Genomic DNA, 21,604 nt, shown 5'->3' on the forward strand with positions numbered 1-21,604 from the left:
CGCGGGGCTGAGGGTGGCACGAGAGGATTTAGGAAAGCAGAGTCCTGGGTCGGAAAGGCTCAGGACCCAAACCGGCAGCCCACCCCTGGTGCTTCGTGGGTCTGGCCAGGTCTCTGAGCCTGCTCCCCAACCTGTGGACCAGGGCGATGATCTTGATCTCCCAGCATCCTGAGCAGCCAAGGTGAGCGGGGGGGGGGGGGGGGGTCTGGTGGAGCCCAGTGGGTGGGCTGCAGGTGTCTGAGGAGCTTGGCAAGGTCCGGGACACAGGTGCTCAGGAAACAGGAATGTACGATTAAATTGTCTGTGGTCTGGTCTGTCACTCAGGCTTTGGCACCGAGAAGGCTGGATGGGAGTCTGGGGTTTGCTGTTTCTTGGCTGAGGGACCTGGGACGAGGGACAGGCCTCAGCACCTCGGTTTGCTTTACTGTGAGAAGAAAAGTCCCCACACCCATGGGTTGTGTTCAGAGATGGGTGAATGGGTGTGCGGAGGCCCCGCCCACCACCCACCTTCCCCAACATGTCATCAGGTGGCCCCTGAGAGAGGACTGGTGCGTAGTGGCGACTTCCAGGCAGGAGAAGGCTGCAAATGTCGAACTCAGAGCCTGGATTCTGACCTCAGACCTGCCCCCTCCAGCGACCAGCCTTGGTTTCCCCTTTTTGGAAGAACAACCTCTAACATCCAAAATAGCTGAGAGCGAAAAAAGAGCTGGGGCCCATCGTGGGCACTGAACACAGCCAGGCGCGGTGTACTCTGACCTGAGCCTCAGCTTTGCCTCTGCAGAATGGGCCTAAGAAACGTCCACGTGGTGGAGCCGTCTGGGGGGGTAACAGACAGCAGGTGCAGAGCTCTGGGGGTGGGGAGCGGGGTGGGGGAGTGGGTACCCGTTGGTTTTGAACTTGACATCACTCTCCTTGGAGTGAGTGCCCCCAGCCCTGCTAAGAAGCCCATGAGAGGCCTTTCCTGGCGGTCCAGTGGTTAAGACTCTGTGCTTCCACTGCAGGGCGCACGGGTTTGATCCCTGGTCAGGGAACTAAGATCCTGCATGCCACACAGTGTGGCCAAAAGAAAAAAAAAATAAGGCCACCCATGAGGATCCCACAGAGCCTGGCACGGGGGCTTATAGTACACAGGTGCTTGGTAGGTATTGATGGAACTGATACGCAAAACATTTCACCCCTAGCCCTGAGTCCCCGAGGTCCCTCCACCACAGGGCCAGATGTTAACCCTGCAGCTGCTGGAGGGCAATGAAGTCTGCAGGTCCATGCCTGGCCCCTTCCCTCCTCCTCTCCTTCCCCCACCCCGATTCAGCTGCTAAGATTCCCTCCATTTCTCAGATGAGGGAACTGAGGCTCAGAAAGGGATGTGACTTGCCACCAGTCACATAGCTAGTAAGTGCTGGAACTGGGATTCAACCTAGAACTGCCTGATTCAAAAGCCCGAGTTCTTTCTTCTAGCTACCTCTTCCTTTCAAGGTGTTGTTTGTTTGTTTGTTGTTTGTTTTAAATCCCTGTCCTACAGATGAGCAAGCTGAGGCTCCAGAAAAAGAAGCTTGGGCCCTGGGTCTGTATGACTGAAAGGCCCTTTCTGACCTTGAGGAAATCCAATTTCCCCATTTTACAGCTGAGGAAACTGAGGTTTAGAAAGGTTTGCCAATGATCTGAGAGCCAGGGCTGAGCCTGGGTTTTATTGTATGTTTTTGTTTTTCATAAGAGCTTCATTGAGCTTCACATCCCATACAATTCACACATTAAAGTGTATAATTCAGTGTTCTTTAGTATATTCAGAGCTGTGCAACCATCACCACAATCAATCACTTTTAGAACATTTTTATCCCCCCAATAAGAAACCCCATTCCTCTGGCTATCGCTCCCCCATCCCCCCATCTCCTCAGTCCAGGGCACCACTAGTCTAATTTCTCAGTTTCTAGATTTGCCTGTTCTGGATATTTCATATAAATGGAAGCATACAATCTATGGTCTTTAGTGATTGGCCTCTTTAACTTCGTGTGGTGTGTTCAAGGTTCATCCATGCTGTAGCATCCATCGCTTCCTTTTTTTTTTAAACTCCTGGGTAGTATTCCATTGTGTGGATATACCACATTTTATTCATTCATTCATCAATTGATGGATATTTGGGCTGTTTCCATCTTTTGGCTATTGTGAAAATGCTGCTATGAACATCTGTGTACAGTGTTTGTGTGGACACTTTGTTGTTTTTGTTGTTTTGTTGCTTTGTTTTTTGTTCTTAATTTTTGGCCACACCATGCAGCATGCGGGATCCTAGCTCCCCAACCAGGGATCGAACCCTCGCCCCCTGCAGTGAAGGCACAGAGTCCCAACCACTGGACTGCCAGGGAAGTCCCCTGGACACTTGTTTTTAATTCTCTTGGGTAGATACTTAGGTATGGAATTGGAAACTCTGTGTTTAACCATTTACGGAACTGCCAGACTATTTTCCACACCAGCTGTGCAAGTTTACATTCCACCAGTAGCACAGGAAGGTGCCAATTTCTCCACATCCTTGTCAACGCTTTTCTGTTTCGTTTTTAATTAGTTTTTTCTAATTTTTATAGTCAATCTAAGTGGGTATGAAATGGTAACTCAGTGTGGTTTTGATTTGCATTTCCCTGATGGCATAATGACGTCAATTATCTTTTCCATGCTTGTTGCCTATTTGTACAGTTGACCCTTGAACAACATGGAGGTTGGTGCGACCCTTCGCACAGTCGAAAATCCGAGTATAACTTTAGAGTTAGCCCTCTGTATCCGTAGTTATGAATCCAAGGATTCAACCAACCGAAGACCATGTAGTACTACTGCACTATTTATTGAGAAAAAGTTGTGTAGAAGCAAATCCATGCAGTTCAAACCCATGTTGTTCAAGGGTCAACTGTACATCTTTTTGGAGAAATGTCTATTCAGATCCTTTGCCCATTTTAAAATTGGGTTGTCTTCTTCGTATTGAGTTATGTGCTCTTTATGTGTTTTAGATACAAATTTCTTAGATACAATTTGCAACTATTTTTTTCCTTTCACTTTCATCGTAGTGTCCTTGGAAGCACAAGAGTTTTTAATTTTGATGGAGTTCAAGTTATCTTTTTTTTTCCTTCTTTTTGTTGCTTGTGCCTTCTAAGCTTTCGAACCACAGGTGGCCTCACAGCCTGGGCTTATCTCTCCTAGCTGACTCCATGCAAATCAGCAGTTACCACTTAGTCTTTTTTTTTTTTTTTTAATTTTGATTATAGTATAGTTGATTTACAATATTGTGTTAGTTTCAGGTGTACAGCAAAGTGATTCAGTTATATACGTACACTTTTTCAGGTTCTTTTCCATTATAGGTTATTACAAGATATTGAATATAGTTCCCTGTGCTATAGAGTAGGTCTTCCTTCTATTTTATCCACACACCCCTCTCCCCCTCTTCCCCTTTGGTAGCCGTAGTTTGTTTTCTTTGTGACCGCTTAGTCTTTATTTTATGAGCATGGACTCCAGAGCTGCACTAGCTAGCACCCAAATCCCAGTTTATTCAGCCATGACCTTGGACAAGTTAAACAAACGTTCTGTACCTGTTTCCTCATCTGTAAAATTGGGATGATAGTATCTACATTGTTGAGGTTCAAATATCTAAGTTAATGTAAAGTGCTCACCACTGTGTCTGGTGCTGTATAAATGTCTGCTCTAATTACTGTAGTGCTTGCTGTAACACACTACCGCTGCTACGGCTATAATTGTGCTGCTGCTGTTACTACACAAATATCTCCTATAGTATTACCATCAGTGTTGCTGATGCTGTACTGTTCCGATTTTCCACCCATTTGCCAGATGAGGCCACTGAGGCCCTCGGAGCATGCCTGGCCAATGAGCATCCCCCTGCTCATTCCTGGCATCCCTAATGTGGCTGCCCGCTTCTTGTCCCTGCAGGATCGGGGCGCCCGCCCCCTGCTAGGCCAAGTGGAGGGGGTGTCCCCGCCCAATGGGCCTGGCCAGGGCCCTGCGCCGCCTGAGCGGCGCGCTGGAGTCGGGGGACGACCGCGCGGGCGATGAGGAGGAGGCCGGGCCGGGGCTGTGCCGCAACGGGTGGGCGCCCACGCAGTCGCCGGTGGGGCGGCGCCGCGGGCGCTTCGTCAAGAAGGACGGGCACTGCAACGTGCGCTTCGTGAACCTGGGCGGCCAGGGCGCGCGCTACCTGAGCGACCTGTTCACCACGTGCGTGGACGTGCGCTGGCGCTGGATGTGCCTGCTCTTCTCCTGCTCCTTCCTCGCCTCCTGGCTGCTCTTCGGCCTGGCCTTCTGGCTCATCGCCTCCCTGCACGGCGACCTGGCTGCCCCGCCGCCGCCCGCCCCCTGCTTCTCGCAGGTGGCCAGCTTCCTGGCCGCCTTCCTCTTCGCGCTGGAGACGCAGACGTCCATCGGCTACGGCGTGCGCAGCGTCACCGAGGAGTGTCCGGCCGCCGTGGCCGCCGTGGTGCTGCAGTGCATCGCCGGCTGTGTGCTGGACGCCTTCGTCGTGGGCGCCGTCATGGCCAAGATGGCCAAGCCCAAGAAGCGCAACGAGACGCTGGTCTTCAGCGAGAACGCCGTCGTGGCGCTGCGCGACCGCCGCCTCTGCCTCATGTGGCGCGTCGGCAACCTGCGCCGCAGCCACCTCGTCGAGGCCCACGTGCGGGCCCAGCTGCTGCAGGTGTGAGACTGCACCGGCGGAAGACCACGCCCCCTGGTGGGCGGGCCCCTTCGCGACGTTGGGGGAGTAGGAGCCCCGGGGAATGGTGGGAGTTGTAGGTCTAAGGGGCAGATGTGCGTCGAGCCTGGAAGGGACCTGGACTACAATTCCCAGTAGTCTCTCGGGCAGGGCCCCTTTCGCCCCACCGTGTGGGCCGAGAATGGTTCCCCGAGCTGCTGTGGGAGATGTAAACCCAAGAGAGAGGTCCCTAATCATTTCTTCCTGGAGGTCTAGATTTGGAACAGATTTTGAGACTTAGAGAGTTCCCTGGGGCTTGAGGATAGGCCCCCTATGGAACTGTGAGAAATCCAGACCTGCGTGGTCCATGCCTGGCCGGTAAAGCCTCTGAACTACAATTCCCAGAAGCTTCTGGGAGCAGGGACTGTGCCCACCTGGGGTGGTCTGAGGAGGCGTTGTAGTTTTGTGGGTGGTGTAAACCACGGCTCGGGGTTACGATTCCCAGCCCATGATGTGGTACAGAGAAAGGCTTGTGACTTGAGGCCAGACCCCTATGGGCTTGTGGGAGATGTAGGACTGAAGATGGGGTGCAGCTCACACATGCAGAGCCAGGGAACACAATTCTCCGTGGCCTCTGGACGTGGGATCCTGCAGCATTTGTGGGAGAGTTCATTCCCCACCTCAGGGGCCCAGACTCTCCCACCAGCCTCTTGGTCAGAGAATTACAGGGCAGGGATTGGGAAACTCTTGAATTTTAGCGTCTCAGCAAAAAAAAAAAAAAAAAAAACGAAACAACTCCAATTCCCATTGGCCCCTGGGGCAGCGGCTCCCTCTGGCGCTCTGATGAAGGCTCCTTAGTGTTTCTAGAATTGTGGTCCAACTGCCCAAACAAATTCTGGGGCAGCAGCTGCCCTTGCCCAGGTAAAGACACTTAAGAACCCTGGTCTGGGGCTGGACGAGTGAGATGGAGGCTGGGGTGGTGGTGGGAACTACAACTCCCAGCAGCCTCTGAGGGCTCCCGGAGACAGTGGCAAGAGAACGGGTCCCCACACCTCAACCTCTGTCTCCCGCTTGTCTGAAACACCAGAATTCATGACTGGGGGGACACTGGCTGTCCCGAAAGTCTGTGGGGCGCTGACAGGGCCTGGGAGGTGGGTATGGAACCAATGGGTAGGTGGGGTGAAACGGGTTGGGCCCCCACGCCACACAAATACACAGACACACAAGGGGATGGAGGTAGTTGGGGTGGGGGCGGGGCAGGTGGATAGCCCAGGGGCTAGACTGAGGCAGTGGTGAAACATAGGCTGTTGGATGTAGATTGTCATCCTGGTTTATCTTTCTCTGACCATATATTGAAAGCCATTTTTCTATCCCTCTCCTCCTTCTCCAATTACTGGTTGGATGTCATCTTATCTTCTGTTCTCTCTTTAACTCCATTTCTGTCTTGCTGATATCTGTGGCTCTATGCCAATGCCACCCTGCCCTGTCCCTCTCCTTTTCTCTCCCCTGTCTTTCTCGGATTTCTTTCCCTGAATCCTCTCTGAGTCTTTTTCCCACCTTTCTCTGGGCCTCTGTCCTCTCCTTTCTGGACCTCCAACTCCCTCTCTCTGGATCCATGTTCTCCCCACACCCCAACCCCTACTGGTCTCTGTCCTCTTCTTTCTCTGCATCTCTATCCCCACCTCTCTCTGTCTCTCTCTCCATTTATCTCTCTGCTCCCTGCTGTCTGTCTTTGGCCACTCGCCATTTGCCGCAGCCTCGCGTGACCCCAGAGGGTGAGTACATACCGCTGGACCACCAGGATGTGGACGTGGGCTTTGATGGTGGCACTGATCGCATCTTCCTTGTGTCTCCCATCACCATCGTGCACGAGATCGACTCTGCCAGTCCTCTGTACGAACTAGGACGGGCCGAGCTGGCCCGGGCTGACTTTGAGCTGGTGGTCATTCTCGAGGGCATGGTCGAGGCCACAGCTATGACCACACAGTGTCGTTCTTCCTACCTCCCTGGTGAGCTGCTCTGGGGCCATCGTTTTGAGCCGGTCCTCTTCCAGCGTGGCTCCCAGTATGAGGTCGACTATCGCCACTTCCATCGCACTTATGAGGTCCCAGGGACACCCGTCTGCAGCGCCAAGGAGCTGGACGAACGGATAGAGCGTGCTTCCCACAGCCCCAAGTCTGGATTCCCCGGCTCTCTGGCAGCATTTTGTTATGAGAATGAACTTGCTCTGAGCTGCTGCCAGGAAGAAGAAGAGGAAGAGGAGGCCGCGGAGGGGGATGTGGCAGAGGCAGAAGACAGGGCTGCCAGCCCCCGAGTACTCACACCAACCCTGGCACTGACCCTGCCCCCATGATGCAAGCTGGTATCCCCCTATTTGTACCCCTTTCCCAGAGGTAGCAAAATGGAGAGATTGGGCCCTCTCCTGGGATGGGGGCAGGTGTTTCCTAAGACCAACAGGCCTGCTGGGTAAATTATTATCTGGTGATGGTCTGCCACGTTTGGTGGACCTACCATGAACATACTTGATCTTAATTCCTCTGAATTCTGTGCTCCCTCCTGAGACCCGTTTGTCAGCCCAATTCCTGAGTCTCACCAGAGAGAAGGGATCCAGAATTCTGGACCACCCAAGAGGCGAGGACTGGTAATTCTAGTAATTCCTCTAGATGGCTGGTTTGGTTTGTTCAGCAGGATCTTGAAATGATAGGATAGCCTGCCTCCAGGGGAAGAAGTCAGCTGTTCTCTAGCAGCACCAGAGATGAAGAATTTGTTGGTCTGAGTTGACCTAAGATTCAAGGTCAATTGCTTCTCGACTCAGCCAGCCACAAAGCAAATCATTTTTTCTAGACGAACTAAGGAGGGAAAGTTAAGGAATGCCCCCCAAATTCAAGACTATCTTGGTTGACAACGACAAGGAATGTTGACTGCAAATCAAGAAAAGACTTTGCAGTTCCAGGAAACCCCAGAGTTGAGATTCTGTGAATCCAGATTGACCACAGAGGCAAGCACTGGGGATTCTAGAACAGCTTTGACCAGAGAGTTGGACTACTCCAGAAACTAAAGAGTTATGTTTCTAGAATGCACAAAACAATGGAGAGTCTGTGGGTCTAGAAGGACTAAAGTGACAGATTGGGAGTTCTTGATAGGAGATAACTCCAGACCACTGGCTGTAGAACATCAAACCGAGGGGAGAATCAGGGCTTCTACGTGATCCACAGGCTTCCTGTCTTTTTTAAGTGCCATTCTAGAATGTCCAAAGGAATCAAGATTCTGTGGCTCTAGACTGGTCACAGAGTCAGGGAAGAACTGGCGATTTTAGATGTCTGAGATTTGCTGGTTGCAGTTTGCCCAGTGGAGAGGAGACTGTCAATGCGGTAGGTGACTTCTTTGTGGTTCTGAAATGCCAAAAGGAGTCAAGGCTCCAGGGATCCAGAGTTGTCCATAATCAAAACCTGGAAGTTCTCATCAGCTCCTAGAACTTGGCGGTTCAAGGAGGTGGACTCAGGACTTGACAGGCAGCATTGCTGGGCTGACCTAGAAGGCGAGGGCCTGGGCGAGACCCTGTGAGTAACAGGGGTAGTTATTGGGCAAGGGAAGGGAGAGGCCCAAGGTTGGTGAGTCTACAGTGCTCTGGAATCTCCCACCTAGTGATGTGTGTCTATTTCTTAAAGATGTTATACATATGTGTATTATATATATATAATATATATAAATAAAGATATCTATCTGTTTTTTCCTGTGGTTCCTACAGAAGGGTTAGAAACTGAGCTTAAGTGGAATGGAGTTCTTTACAAGGATCCAGGAAGCTTTGCTCTAAACCCCAACTCGGCCTCAACTGACTATGTGACTTTGAGCAAGTCACGCTCTTCTCCTCACCTCAGTTTCCCTATCTGTAAAAACAGGGTATTGGAACTTGATGTTCTCCAAGGGTCTTTCTACTAGGATGATTCCTCACTTCACTGAGGGTTGAATGGGAGTGACAGTCTTGGAGATACCCCAATTCTCCCTGGTGTTGGAATGCCTGGACTTCTGGGGACAACAGGAATGGGAGATGCTCTCAGAGGACAGGTCTGAACTTGGATGTCTGGATGACAGGGCAGGGAAGGGGGAGTGTGGGTTGTGGCTAAGGGCCAGAATCACTTCTCTGGTCCAGCTTGCGGGGCAGGGAAAGGAGGAGGTCCCTCTGAATGTCAGGGAAATGTATGTGTTTAGGGGGAGACTTGTCCCCCAGATTAAATCATTGGGAGCCCTAGTGGTGTGTCTGGGAGTGTGCTTCTGGGGGGACATACGGGTCCTTGGATCTGGCCCCAGCCCATGCTGCTATCTACCTAAGTGCCCAGCAGGCTAGAAGCCAGCCGCAGAAGGAACCAGTGCCAGGGGGGACACGTTCCCACCCCTGTGTCCCAGGATTGAGGGCAGGCACTGTCACTGCCCATCAGCCTGCCCCAGTGCTTCATCAACCCAGGTCCCCCCTTCTGGCTTCCCCACCTCCCTTTATCCTGCAGAATCCCCACATAATAACCGGATGGGATTAATTAGCTGGCCGCTCCCCCAGCTCAGGGTGGCTGGGGTAGGTATCGGAGGCAGTGGAAACCCAGGCATGAAGAAGGGTGTTAAGTTGGGGTGAAGGGACAGGAAAAGGGTTCTGTTTGGAAGGAGAGAGAGTGGGGTCAGGGCTGGTGCAACCTGGATTTCTGCTAGGGAGGGCAGAGCTTGAGCCACTCATAAAGGTCATTGAGGGGATTAGGAGGCGCCGTGTCTAATCTGTTATCTTAACCAGGTCCTGGCCCGGAATCTGTCCCCACCTGCCTAGCTCAGGGATGGTGAGTGAGGCCCAGACACCACCTCAGACCCAATAAGAGACCTGCCTGTAGCGGGGGTGACCAGTTTCTCCATCCGAGCCAGGGCCCTGCATCTGCTTTGCCTGCGAGGAATGGGAATGAGAGGCTGGGGAGGAGAAATGATCTCAGATGCGAGAGCACTCGGAGGGAGGGAGGATTTTAAGAAGAGCAAGAGTATGAGAGGAGGGGGAAGTGAAATGAGGCGAGTCAGAACAGAAAGGATTCCGAGAAGGGGGAAGAATCAGAGGTGGGAAGGTGCTGAGGAAAGGGGATTTGGCGTAGCGGAGAAGGATGCTAAAAGAAGGGGAGGAGTTTTGGGGAGAGAGGGAGGAGACTGAAAGGCAGCCGGAGGCTGGTAGGCGGAGCCTATGCTTTCACTATATTTGGCCTCCCTCTATTGTCCCATTCTCCACGACAGAGACTAAAAAGCGCAGCATTTGGAAGAAAAAATAAGTCTTTGTTTCACCACTCTTTGACTCTGAAGAGGCCAACGTGAATGGGAGGTCAAGAGAGGGGGTAAGGAAAGGGTCTGCAGATCGGAGGGGTCAGTACCCGGAGGAAGGAGGCCAAAAGAAAGATGAGCCAAAGCCGCTCCTGGTTGCGTGGCAACCACTGCGGTCAAAAGCCAGCTGGGCTGGCTAGGAGGTGCGGCTCACGGAAACAACCGAGACTTGTGGCCCCGCCTCCTGACAACAAGCCTAACAAAGTACCGCCCCCTAGCAACGTATTGCTAGAGGCGGGGCTCGGTTGACCTGGTATCCTAGGGCCCAGAGCCCTTGCGCAGGCGTAGTCCTCTGCTTTCGCTTAGTCCCACCCCCATGCAACACCTTTCCGAGGCTTCTCATTGGTGAGCATGCCAGCCAAGCGCCTACTTTTGTTTCAGAGGCGGGGCCTGGCCCCTGTTCACACGCCGATTGGCCCCACAGACCGTCTACCTCCGGCTGGACATAGCTACGTCTACCCCTTGTGCGCCTATTGGCCCTGGAGGGTGATCCTTCGGTATCGGAGGCGGAGCAGACGAGAGGGCCCGTCGTGGATTGGGCGGTGTCAAAACGAGGGGCGGTCCCTACTGGCGGGGCGGTCGGGAGGCGAAGGGAGAGTCTTTTCAGCGCTGAGGACTGGCGCTGAGGAGGCGGCGGTGGCTCCCGGGGCGTTTGAGCGGGCTCACCCGAGCCCGCGGGCCAACGCGGATCCAGGCCCGACCGGCGGGACCGCCCCGGACTCCCCGCGGGCCTTCCTAGCCGCCATGGAGGACGGTGTCTATGGTAAGTCGGGGAGGGGCGGGGCCGGCTGGGAGCGGATGGAGCATTTCGGCCCGAACGTTCCGCTGCGGGCGTTCTTCCCGGCGCGCGCCTTGCGAAGCCATTTGGCCGCGTCGTCGCTTCGCTTTTGTGGGGCGCGGGACGGGCTTCCGGCGGGGCAGGAGAGCGGGGCGTTCCAGGCCATTGTTTGGGCCGAGCCCGTTTCCGGTGGCAGCGGGAGGGGGTGGGATGGAGCGGCGGAGGCGAGGCCGGGGCGGAACCATTCCCTCTGGAGGGGCCGGGCGAGCCCATTGCCTGGGAGAGGGGAGGGGGGCTTCAGGGGACGATGGGGTAGGGAGAAACCTTGGGGGCTGCAGAGATTCCACTAAGGCGGGGGCGGAGGCCTTCGATGCCCCGCCCCCTTCTCAACTCTTGCAAGCTGTCATCAGCTTCCCCGGCCATAGTTACTTTCCATGAACCCAGGAGTCGGGATACCCAGGCCCCCAGCTACCTTGCCAAGAATGAAGGCAGAAAACCAACGCCTCAGCCCCCTTTCAAGTAATGGACCGCATATAAAGCTTCCAGTCCTTTTTTCCCCCCGCAGACCTAACAGTTCAGGCTCCCAGTCCCCTTCTCCCTCAGGACTAGGGTCTAGGTTCCCAGCCCTTCCTCCCCCGGACTGAGGAATCTAGGCCCCAGCCCCTTCTTCCAGCAGACAGGAGGCTGGGCTCTCATCCTCATCCTTCCCCCGAGCCCAGGAGCTCCATCCTCCCCCACATTTCAGAAATCCAGGCCCCCAGGCCCCAGAACTGACCTCCAGCCCCTGATCCCCTCCCCCCAGAACCCCCGGACCTGACTCCGGAGGAGCGGATGGAGCTGGAGAACATCCGGCGGCGGAAGCAGGAGCTGCTGGTGGAAATCCAGCGCCTGCGTGAGGAGCTCAGTGAAGCCATGAGCGAGGTGGAGGGTCTGGAGGCCAATGAGGGCAGGTGAGGGCTGGGACAGGAACCTGGGGGTCATGGGGCCAGGGATGCTCAGGCACTGACCGTCCACCCTCTGTTCTCTGTCCCTGCAGCAAGACCTTGCAGAGGAACCGGAAGATGGCAATGGGCAGGAAGAAGTTCAATATGGACCCCAAGAAGGTGTTTGGGGCCACAGGGCTGGGATCAGCCAGGCAGACATCCAGATGGGGGATTCTGGCGTCTCCGTATTCCAGAAGTGTGGTGGTTAAAGGTCTACCTTAGGTGGACAGACGTGGTCCTGAGCCCTGGATTCAGATATTGGCTGCCTCTGAGCACCAACCGAGTGCTTCAGCCTCCTGACCTTTGCTTATACTGGAACTTCTGCCTGGGAGGTTCTCTTCCCCTTTTTGCTCATATTTTAGGACCCACTTCTGTTGTCACCTAGAGTCCCCATGAGGGGCTCGACTGGATCTGGTAGGGAATATGGACAGTGACATGCACAAAGGAGGGTTGACAAGTGTCATGACACAGAGAGAGAGAGAGAGAGAGAGAGGTACCAGGGCTGTGGACACAGAGGAGCGAGCCTGGTGGCATCAGGGAGGGTTTTCCTGAGGAGGGAATATCCGGGTCGGGTTTGAGGGATGAGTTAGTGTTCAGCAGGTGGAGGAAAGACGTTTGTTCATTTATTCCTTCATTTGTTTTACACCCAGTTCCTGAGGCCTCCCTCGGGTGCGCCCCTCTGCTAGGCAATGCTGAGGCCCCAGAGAAGAGTTTGACCCTGCCTTGCCCTCAGGGAGCCTCTAGACATGGGTACCATGATCCAGAGTGAGATGTAGCCACAGAGGAGGTCCTTGTGGCATCAGGAGAGCCTGAGAAAGCCCTAGTCCAGCCTGAGGCTTGGCCCTCACAGCCCTTGATGGACGGCTGTCTACTAACAGTTTCCCGCTTTACTTTTCTTGCCCAGAGCAATGGTAGTTTGTTCGGTCATTCAACAAACATTCATGGAGCTCCTGTTCCTTGCCAGACCCTGCTTCCGCGGGGCTAGAATTAACCAGGCTGAGGGAACAGTAGATGCAAAGGCTAGGGCGTGGGATGGATGGTATTCAAGGACCTGGGAAAGGCCTGAAAATGAAACCCTGTTGAGGGTGGAGGAGGGTTTGGAGGCTCCGGTTCTGAGGATGTGGAGGGAGGGCAGTGGCTTTCTGAGCACGCCAGCACTGAGACGCAGCCCCCACCCACCAGGGGATCCAATTCCTGGTGGAGAATGAACTTTTGCAGAACACACCCGAGGAGATTGCCCGCTTCCTGTACAAGGGCGAGGGCCTGAACAAGACGGCCATCGGGGACTACCTGGGGGAGAGGTGAGACTCATCCCTCCCACCCAGCTCCTGCCAGGCCTCTCCCCTCGGCCCCTTGCACCCAGCTCCTCCCAAGAAGAGGCCCTGATAGATGAGTCACGCAACTGGACTGTGACAAAATGGACTGACACAGGGGAGAGCCCAGGACCTTCTGGGAAACTGGGGACCATCTCTGAGCATCTGGGGGGCGTGAGACCTTTGTGGACACCTGGGCAATGTGGGGACCATCCATTTATGTTTAGCGACAGTGGAGGACATCTCTGGGTGGTGTGGGAGAACGGTGTGTAGACAGCTGACGTGCATGGGAACAGGGTGGACTGCTAGGAAGTGGGGGGGTCATCAGGGTATCTGGGGAGCACGGGGGGCCCGTGGACATCTGGGAGCATGAGGGCCATCTGTGGATGTCTGCGGTGTGTGGGGACCACCTAGACGTGTAGGGTGCATGAAACTGGACGTTGATAGTGTATGGGGACCAGCAGTGGATGTCTGGGGTACCTAGGGATTTGATGTCGGGAATGTGTGGGACCCGTCTAGACATCCAGGGTGCATGGGAACCTCCTGTGAGCATCTGGGGTGTGGAGACCATCTGAACATCTGAGGTGCACAGGACGGACCATCTGTGGATGTCTGAGATGCTTAGGGATTGTGTGGACATCTAGGGTGTGTGGAACTTTCCGGATATCTGCGGTGCAGAGACTGTGGGCGTCTGGGGTACATGGGGACTGTCTGGGGAGTCTGGGGACGTGGGGGTCATCTGTTGATGTCCACGGATCGTCTGTGGACATCTGGGGTATGTGGAGACGGTCCGCATGTTTGGTGTTGTGGGGATTGTTCTGTGAACATCTGGGGGGCATCGGGACTGTCTGTGGACGTCTGGAGGCTGAGGGGCCATCTCTGGGCATCTGTGGAAGCTGGGGCTCATGGGAGAGAGGGGATGGCCAGCACAGGACGCGTTTGCTGCGTTTCTCCCGACTGTGCGGGGGTCCAGCCACACCAGGGTTCTCCAGGTCCTCCCGAGAGCATTCTGAGTATCCCTGCCCCGGTACCAGGCCTGTGACGGGGGCTTGGCTACAGAGGTAGCTGCTGTGTAGAAGAGGGGGCGCAACCTCGCCACTGCTTCCCCTCCTGTCCACGCCCACCCCCACCTCCCCAAGCCCCTTCCTGCGCGTGACTTTGTCTCTGCCCTCCCAGGGAAGAGCTGAACCTGGCCGTGCTCCACGCGTTCGTGGATCTGCATGAGTTCACCGATCTCAATCTGGTGCAGGCCCTCCGGTGAGAGGGACGGGGTTGGAAGGGCAGGAGGGTACCTGTCAGGGCTTTCTTTACAAATGATGAGCCCCGCTCAAAACAAACACAGCAGCAAAAATTAGGCAGCGGATTTCCTTCACACGACGCCAGAGTCCACGGGAGGGCCTCCTTCCGGCATAGCTGTATCCAGGTGCTCAAATGATGTCAGAAGGACAACTTTCTCTGTCTTGATTGTGCTCACTGCAGACCCTCCTCCCATGTGATAGCAGGAGCGCCTAGCGACCATTACACCCATTCAGCAACCCTAGTAGAAAGAAAGAGGGTGTTTCCATATAAATGCACCAGAAGTCTCATGGCCAATGCTCAGTGGTCAGATTGGCCGCCAGTGTGGAGCTCTCATTGGCCAGTTCCTATCACAGGGACTGCGAGTGGGGAGGGGGTCCCTCTGGTTCTGGCATCCACACCCGGCCCCTCTCTGACACAGGCAATTTCTCTGGAGCTTCCGCCTCCCTGGAGAGGCCCAGAAGATCGATCGGATGATGGAAGCCTTTGCCCAGCGCTACTGCCTGTGCAACCCCGGGGTTTTCCAGTCCACAGGTGGGGGCCCCAACTCCTGGGTCCCGGAGAAGGAGGGAGCGGGGGGGGGGGCTTGACCTCCTGGATCCCGGGGGCCCACACGCCCCGTCGTCACCGCCTGACTGTCCGATGCAGACACGTGCTACGTGCTGTCCTTCGCCGTCATCATGCTCAACACCAGCCTTCACAACCCCAACGTCCGGGACAAGCCGGGCCTGGAGCGCTTTGTGGCCATGAACCGGGGCATCAACGAGGGCGGGGACCTGCCTGAGGAGCTGCTCAGGGTCAGGCCCCCTTCCCCCAGCCCCCTGAGCCCCGGCCCTCTTCCTGCCATAGGCCCTCCCTTCCGCGGGTCTGCTAGTGCCTGAGCTCCCCACCTGGGATCACCGCCTCCCCCGTGGATGCTGTAGTCACGCCAGCCTGTCCATCTCTTTCTTCTTTCTCACTGGCTGCCTGTCTTTGCTTCTCTGTTTCTTGTTTCTGGCTCTCTTGACTCTTTCGGGGTCCTGGTCTGTCCCATTCTCCCCCTGTCTGTCTGTGTCTCTCAGAACCTAGCAAGCTCTTCCGATGTCTGTGTCTCCGCATCTTTTTTCTTCCTTTTCTCCCCTCTCTCCTCTCTGGGGCTCCCTCCACTCTTCTGTCTTCTGCTTACCTTTCTTCCCCAGTCTCCTCCCTCCCTTCCTCCCTGGGCCGTCCCACCCATGGCCTCCTTGGCTTCCCAGCTGCTGGAGCCCCTCCTCCCCACTGCCAAGTCGCCCCAGGAGGGCCCCAGGAGCCTGGAGTTGCTGACCGTGCCTTCACCCCTCAGAACCTCTATGACAGCATCCGAAATGAGCCCTTCAAGATTCCTGAGGATGACGGGAATGATCTGACGCACACCTTCTTCAACCCGGACCGGGAGGGCTGGCTCCTTAAGCTGGGTACGTCCCCTCCTGACTCTGCGGGCTGCCTCTTCAGGGGGGGCAAGTTAGCGGGCCCCAGGCTCTGGGCTCAGCTTTCGCATGTACCCGCCGTGTGACCTTAGGCCAGTGATTCAACCTCTCTGAACCTCAGTTTCCACATCTGAAAAATGGGGCTGAAAATGAGATCAGGCCCAAGTCCAGGGCCAGGCTTGTATTTAGCACTCCCTAACCCCTTTTGTTCACCCACACATGTTTACAGAACCCCTGCTCTGTGGCAGGCCCTGGGGACTGAGGCACTGAGGACACAGCTGAGAACCAGATAGCACAGTCCCTGTCTGGGGCGAGAGTGGTCACATGGGATGCTTTCAGCTGTAGGGAACAGAAAACAGCCCCAGGGATTAAGCCGCCTGGGAGCCTGTTACCTGCCTTGGCAGGAACTCTTGGGGATCCGAGGCAGACCGACTGTGAGACTCTTGAATTTATCCCCACTATTGCCTCCTCGTCAGCCCAGTAGTGTGGTGGCTGTTTTAGAGCCTTCATACTTCCCCAGAACATCTCCTGTAGGCAGAAAAGGCCTGCAGGAACGAGGAAACGGGTCCCAGAATGCCCCAGTGGACTTCTCAGGCAGGTCCCAGGGTGCACAAAAAATGCAAATCAGGGGCTTTCTAGATGGCACAGTGGTTGAGAATCTGCCTGCCAATGCAGGAGACATGGGTTCGATCCCTGCTCCAGGAAGATCCCACGTGCCACGGAGCAACTAAGCCCGTGCGCCATTAAAAAAAAAAAAAAATGCAAATCACTCCTTCCAGCCAGCTTGCTGGGGTGATTGGATTCTTGCATCAGGTCCAAGGGCGGCAGACAGGTCTGGGGGGTCTGGGAGGAATGTAGATTCTTCGAGGAAGGCTGCATGGTCCCCCTGGCAGTGAGTGGGCAGGGAAGAAAAGCAGGAGGAGCAGCTCCATGAGGACCTGGTTCCCTTCCAAACCATGCCCGGCTGCAGGAATCCTTCCCATTTCTTGGATGAGGAAGTTGAGGCTCGGTCACTGTCCAGCAGCCACTGGGCAGAGGTGGCCTTGGGCCCAGATCGCTGACCAGAGCGCATCACAAGGTCATCAGAAAAAGCCACCTCTTAAAACACTGAAATACAGGAAAGGGAATCTGTGGTGGTGGTTATATTTACAAAGGTGGTTAATGAAAGTTATGATGACTGCAGTTTAATCCTTGCGGGATCACAAGGAGCCCTGAAGCAGGTCACTTTGAAGTAGGAAGGTGTGGGCCGGAGTGGTCTTCAGACTGGAGTCCAGAGAGGGGGAGTGGTTTTCCTGAGGTCACACAGCCAGGTGCTGACCCGAGTCCCCACGCCCACCTTGGCCCAGAGATCGAGGGTTTTTGTCTTCTGCCGTATGGGGATGACTTCCCTGTAGACACGTATTCACCGTGGCAGGGGAGGTTCACCGTGGCCTGGGATAATTCACGGGGGTTGGGCTGGAGCCGCGCCCTGATGCAGGGAGGTGCTGAGGGCCGCCTACGTGTGGCTCAAGATCCTCGGCCTCCCCGGGACGGAGAGGGTCCGGCCATCCCCCCCACTCATGTGGATGTAACTGGTTTTCTTCCCTCTCTCTCCCTCCCTCCCTCTCTGCGTGTTTCTCTCTGCTGTTTGTCTCTCTCTGCCCCACCCCCTGCGCATCCCTTCCTTCCCCCACCCTGCGGCTCTCCGGGGCGCCCCATTCTTCCGCCTTCCCTTCTCGCCTGGTCCTGCCTGCTTTCTCGCTGTCTGCCCCAGGAGGTAGGTACAAGGCCGGCCCCATCCTTGCTCCCCGACACGACACAAGGGAAGGGGGCTGCCCTGGCCTTGGGTCCGTAGCAGGGGGGCTGGGGGCCCAGACCCCAGTCGACAGGCTTAGAGAGTGTAGAGCCCGACGCTGGGGGTGGACGGGTTCCTGGGACCCAGACGCCACGCCTGCCCCTGCTTGCCTGTCTGCCCACACGTCGCTTTGTCCTAGGCCCTGACAGCCCCACCTTCCCTGCGCTTGCTCTGTCTCTCGCTCCCCTCCCCGCCCTCCCAGAGCCCCCGTCCCCCTGTTGAGCCCAGGCCCCCTCGCCCCCTTCCCTTCCAGGGGGCCGGGTGAAGACGTGGAAGCGGCGCTGGTTTATTCTCACAGACAACTGCCTCTACTATTTTGAGTACACGACGGTGAGGGCGGGGCCGGGGGTGGGGAGGGGGCGGGGCCAGGGGCAGGGGGACGGACTCCTGAGTCTGAGCGAGGACGGGGCTTCGGGGAGGCTTTGAAAGTCTGAATCCTGTCAAACTCGTTCTCTCAGGACAAGGAGCCCCGAGGAATCATCCCGCTGGAGAATCTGAGCATCCGCGAGGTGGACGACCCCCGGAAACCAGTAAGACCCTCCCTGTACCCCGTCCTGCCGGGCGGGGGGGCTCCTCTGGCCCCAGGGCTGGCTCTTCCCAGCTGTCCTTCCTCTCCTGTGTCTTTCCAGAACTGCTTCGAGCTGTACATCCCCAACAACAAGGGGCAGCTCATCAAAGCCTGCAAAACAGAGGCAGATGGCCGGGTGGTTGAGGGGAACCACATGGTGTACCGGATCTCGGCCCCCACGCAGGAGGAGAAGGACGAGTGGATCAAGTCCATCCAGTGAGCCTGGGCCCCAGAGTCCTCCGGGAGGGGGTGGCCGAGGGCCCAGGCTCCTCAGGCCTTACCCTGGGATCCCGCCCCTTCTGCAGGGCCGCCGTGAGCGTGGACCCGTTCTATGAGATGTTGGCGGCAAGGAAGAAGCGGATTTCTGTCAAGAAGAAGCAGGAGCAGCCCTGACCCCCTGCCCCCCGTTATTTATTACGGAGCTGCCCTGCCCGGGTGGCCGGCCCCCCGGGCCCCACGGCTGCAGATCCAGGTCCCCGTTTGGAAGACGCATCACCGCTCGCTCCTCGTTATTTGTAATTAACACGCTGTTGGTAATCTTATTAATTATTTAACCACTTGCGGCCTGCAGAGCCCCTCATTTTTTGGGGTTGACAGGGCTGAGGTGCATGGCGGAGCTGGCCTGGCAGCCCCATCCGTGACAAGGACCTGGAGCGCTGATCTGTCGGTAGCTCTTGTAACGTGTGAGCAAAGGGTGCTGTCCGTGTAGGCGAAGGGGGCATCTCCCGGATGGCTCAGTTCTGGTTTCACCCATAGCCTGCAGGGGTGGAGTAAAGGGAGAAGTTTAACTTGGCTGGAATTAGCATTGAGTTAGAACTGTAGGATGCTGAGGATGGAGGTTTGCAGAGCTGCTGGGACAAGGTCTACCATTCAAGCTAGACATTACTTGACAGCCAGGCGCCAGGCGAAGGTGGGACACCTTCGCTTTCATGGGCTTATGGTCTTTGAGGGGTGACAAATAATTTCTGATGGGCTGGGCTAGTACTTTGAGGCAAAACTAGAGAAGTGGAAGAGCTATGAAGGGGAACTGCTCTGGGAAGGTGTGGGAAGGATGAATCTGGAAAAAGAAAGAATACCGGGGTATAGGGGACAGTGAGTGGGAAGGCCTTGCTCAGGGGTCTGGGCAAGAGGTCAGTGGTATCAGAAATAGGTTGGGACCAGGGGAGGTGGGTTGAGGCCAAGAGGGTGGGACTCTGGGCCAATTGAACCAGGTTTCTCAGGTACTAGAGGATCATCCTTTGGAGGACGTTTTACACCAAACAGGGATAGTGCTGAGAACCTGCCTTTTTAGAACATTTCGTTTGCCAGGAATCTGACAGCCTCCAGAAGTATAAGGACTGCATCCTTTGAGGGTGAAACCTTGGAGGGTGGGGTACCCCTGTGCCCCAGGTCCAGGCCTGTCCCCCTTTGCCTTCCAGTTTGGGGTGTGTGTGGTGTCCCCAAAAAACAAAAGCGTGTGGATCCCAAGAGGGTGTCTGGAGACCCCATCTCTCTCTCCTACATCCAGATCTACAGCTGAGGAGGATTTAGTGCAAGAAACCACAATTCCAGATAGGCCCAGGACCAAGCCCCGGCTGGAAGGGAAGCCTGTCACCCCAGGGCCTGCGGGTCCTCTGTGTCCCAGAGGGATCCAACCCCTAATTGTTGAGTGCTGTGACTGGGGTGGGGAGGATCCCGAATCCCGGGCCTTGATCCTGGGCCCGTCACTGGCCACAGACATCTGCAGGCCTGAAGGTTTCTAAGTGCTGTAACAACTCTGAGGGGGTACATGCATTCCTCCTGCAAGACTGCCAGACTACAATTCCCAGCAAGCTGTGCAGTGCTGGCCGCCCCACTGTCAGGAGAGCCATTCTGGAGGTCACCTGGGAAATGTAGTTTCTTAAGATTCCAGCTGTCAGGTTTCCCTTAGGCTAATCCCCTATCTACCCACTTCCTCAAGTTGAGAAGCAAGGCCCTGCCTGGCCGCTACAAGCCCAGGGGCTAATGGGAAATGGAGTTCCCAAATGAGGAAATGGAACTCCTAACTTCTCTCAAAAGTTCCAAGGAAATGGAGTCATTGACCCATGAGAGTCATGGGGAATGAGGTCCCTGGGTCAATAGAGGGTCCCACCACTATCTCCCCCTGTTGCTCTCCTCTGAAATGAACCCATAGGTACTGAGTGCCTCCTGTGGGGAAATAGCTGGCTTAGTGTAGATGCCCTGGAAGATCATTCCAGGCAGAGGGAACAGCATGTGCTGAGGCAGGAAAAGGCATACGGTGTTGGGGTGACTGACTGCACAGCAGTGTGCGGTGATGGGGTGGGGACAGGGGTGATGGGAAACGGAGGAGATGCCTGGGCCTGAACATTTGGGGCCTGGACAGCCACATAAGGACCTTGAATGTATTCTTAGCTGATGGGAAGCCATCCAAGAGTGTGACACAGGAGAGCGATGTGTTTGGATTGACGTTGCAGGAGGGGCCTCTGCCTGCGGCAGGAGAGTAATCTGGAGATGAGCAGGGGCCGTAGCAGGGAGGTAAGCTAGGAGGCTGTGCTGTCATCCTGGTGTCAGAGGGTGTGGCTGTAGAGGTGGAGAGACCTGGACCCACATGAGTCATTTTGGAAGCAGAGCCAGCAAGACTTGCTGAGGGCTGGGTCAACTCGGATTCTGGCTTGAGCAACTGGTGAATGGCAGTGTCATTTACTGAGCTGGCCAAAGAGCGGGGGGAGAAATCAGTGGCTCTGTTTTGGCCAAATTAAGCTGGAGATGCCTGTGGAACTTTCACATGACACTCCAGTCACCTCAGAATTGTCCTTCAGTTTTGCGCCCAATCCATCTTCTCCCCAAGGATTGAGAATTCTGGCTTTCAGCTTCCTCCTCCCCCAGGAACCCCTACTCCCAGCCCCCTTGTTACAGGTTAAACCATGTCCCCCACAAATCCGTATATTGAAGTCCTAACGCCCAATACCTCAGAATGTGATCTTATTCCAAAGTAGGATCATTGCAGATATAATTAGTTCATATGAGGTCATGAGTGTGGGCCCTAATCCAATTTGACTGGTGTCCTTATACAAAGGGACATTTTGGACACACAAGGAGAGAACACCACGTGACAAGGCAGTGATTGGGGTGATGCTTCTGCAAGCCAAGGAACACCAAAGATTGCCAGACAACCACCGGAAGCTAGGAGACAGGCTTGGAACACATTCTCCCTCAGAAGGAACCCATCCGACCGACACCTTGATCTTGGGCATCCAGCCTCCAGAACTGTGAGATAATAAATGTGGTTTAAGCCACTCAATTTGTGGGTCTTTGTTACAGCAGCACTAGTAAACTAATACACCCCTCCCTTCACCCACAAGACGCTGGAGCCCACGCCCCCAGCCCCCT

General features: G+C 55.4%; 2 protein-coding genes across 3 annotated transcripts; both read left to right on the forward strand.

Moving 5' to 3' along the window:
- Positions 1-3,973: 3,973 nt before the first annotated feature.
- Positions 3,974-8,310, forward strand: KCNJ14 (potassium inwardly rectifying channel subfamily J member 14). Its single transcript, XM_057712108.1, has 2 exons — positions 3,974-4,681; positions 6,435-8,310. The coding sequence occupies exons 1-2, from the start codon at positions 3,974-3,976 to the stop codon at positions 7,029-7,031; spliced, it is 1,305 nt and encodes a 434-aa protein (XP_057568091.1). The 3' UTR covers positions 7,032-8,310.
- A 2,271-nt stretch (positions 8,311-10,581) lies between these two features.
- Positions 10,582-21,519, forward strand: CYTH2 (cytohesin 2). 2 transcript variants are annotated; one of them, XR_009049681.1, is made up of 13 exons: positions 10,582-10,781; positions 11,599-11,746; positions 11,833-11,899; positions 12,962-13,080; positions 14,269-14,349; positions 14,810-14,922; positions 15,037-15,185; positions 15,710-15,822; positions 17,919-17,997; positions 18,126-18,197; positions 18,297-18,451; positions 18,541-18,768; positions 21,291-21,519. XR_009049681.1 is itself a non-coding variant. In XM_057711643.1 (12 exons), exons 1-12 carry the CDS (start codon positions 10,763-10,765, stop codon positions 18,626-18,628), a joined length of 1,200 nt encoding a protein of 399 aa, XP_057567626.1. In that variant the 5' UTR covers positions 10,582-10,762; the 3' UTR covers positions 18,629-18,797. The 2 variants fall into 2 exon arrangements, 1 of the variants encoding a protein (XP_057567626.1); XM_057711643.1 differs by lacking the exon at positions 21,291-21,519 and having other exon boundaries at positions 15,710-15,821; positions 17,921-17,997; positions 18,541-18,797.
- Positions 21,520-21,604: the final 85 nt, after the last annotated feature.

The sequence above is a fragment of the Hippopotamus amphibius genome, chromosome 16 (genome assembly GCF_030028045.1).
Source record: "Hippopotamus amphibius kiboko isolate mHipAmp2 chromosome 16, mHipAmp2.hap2, whole genome shotgun sequence".
In the NCBI taxonomy this organism is placed as follows: Eukaryota; Metazoa; Chordata; class Mammalia; order Artiodactyla; family Hippopotamidae; genus Hippopotamus; species Hippopotamus amphibius.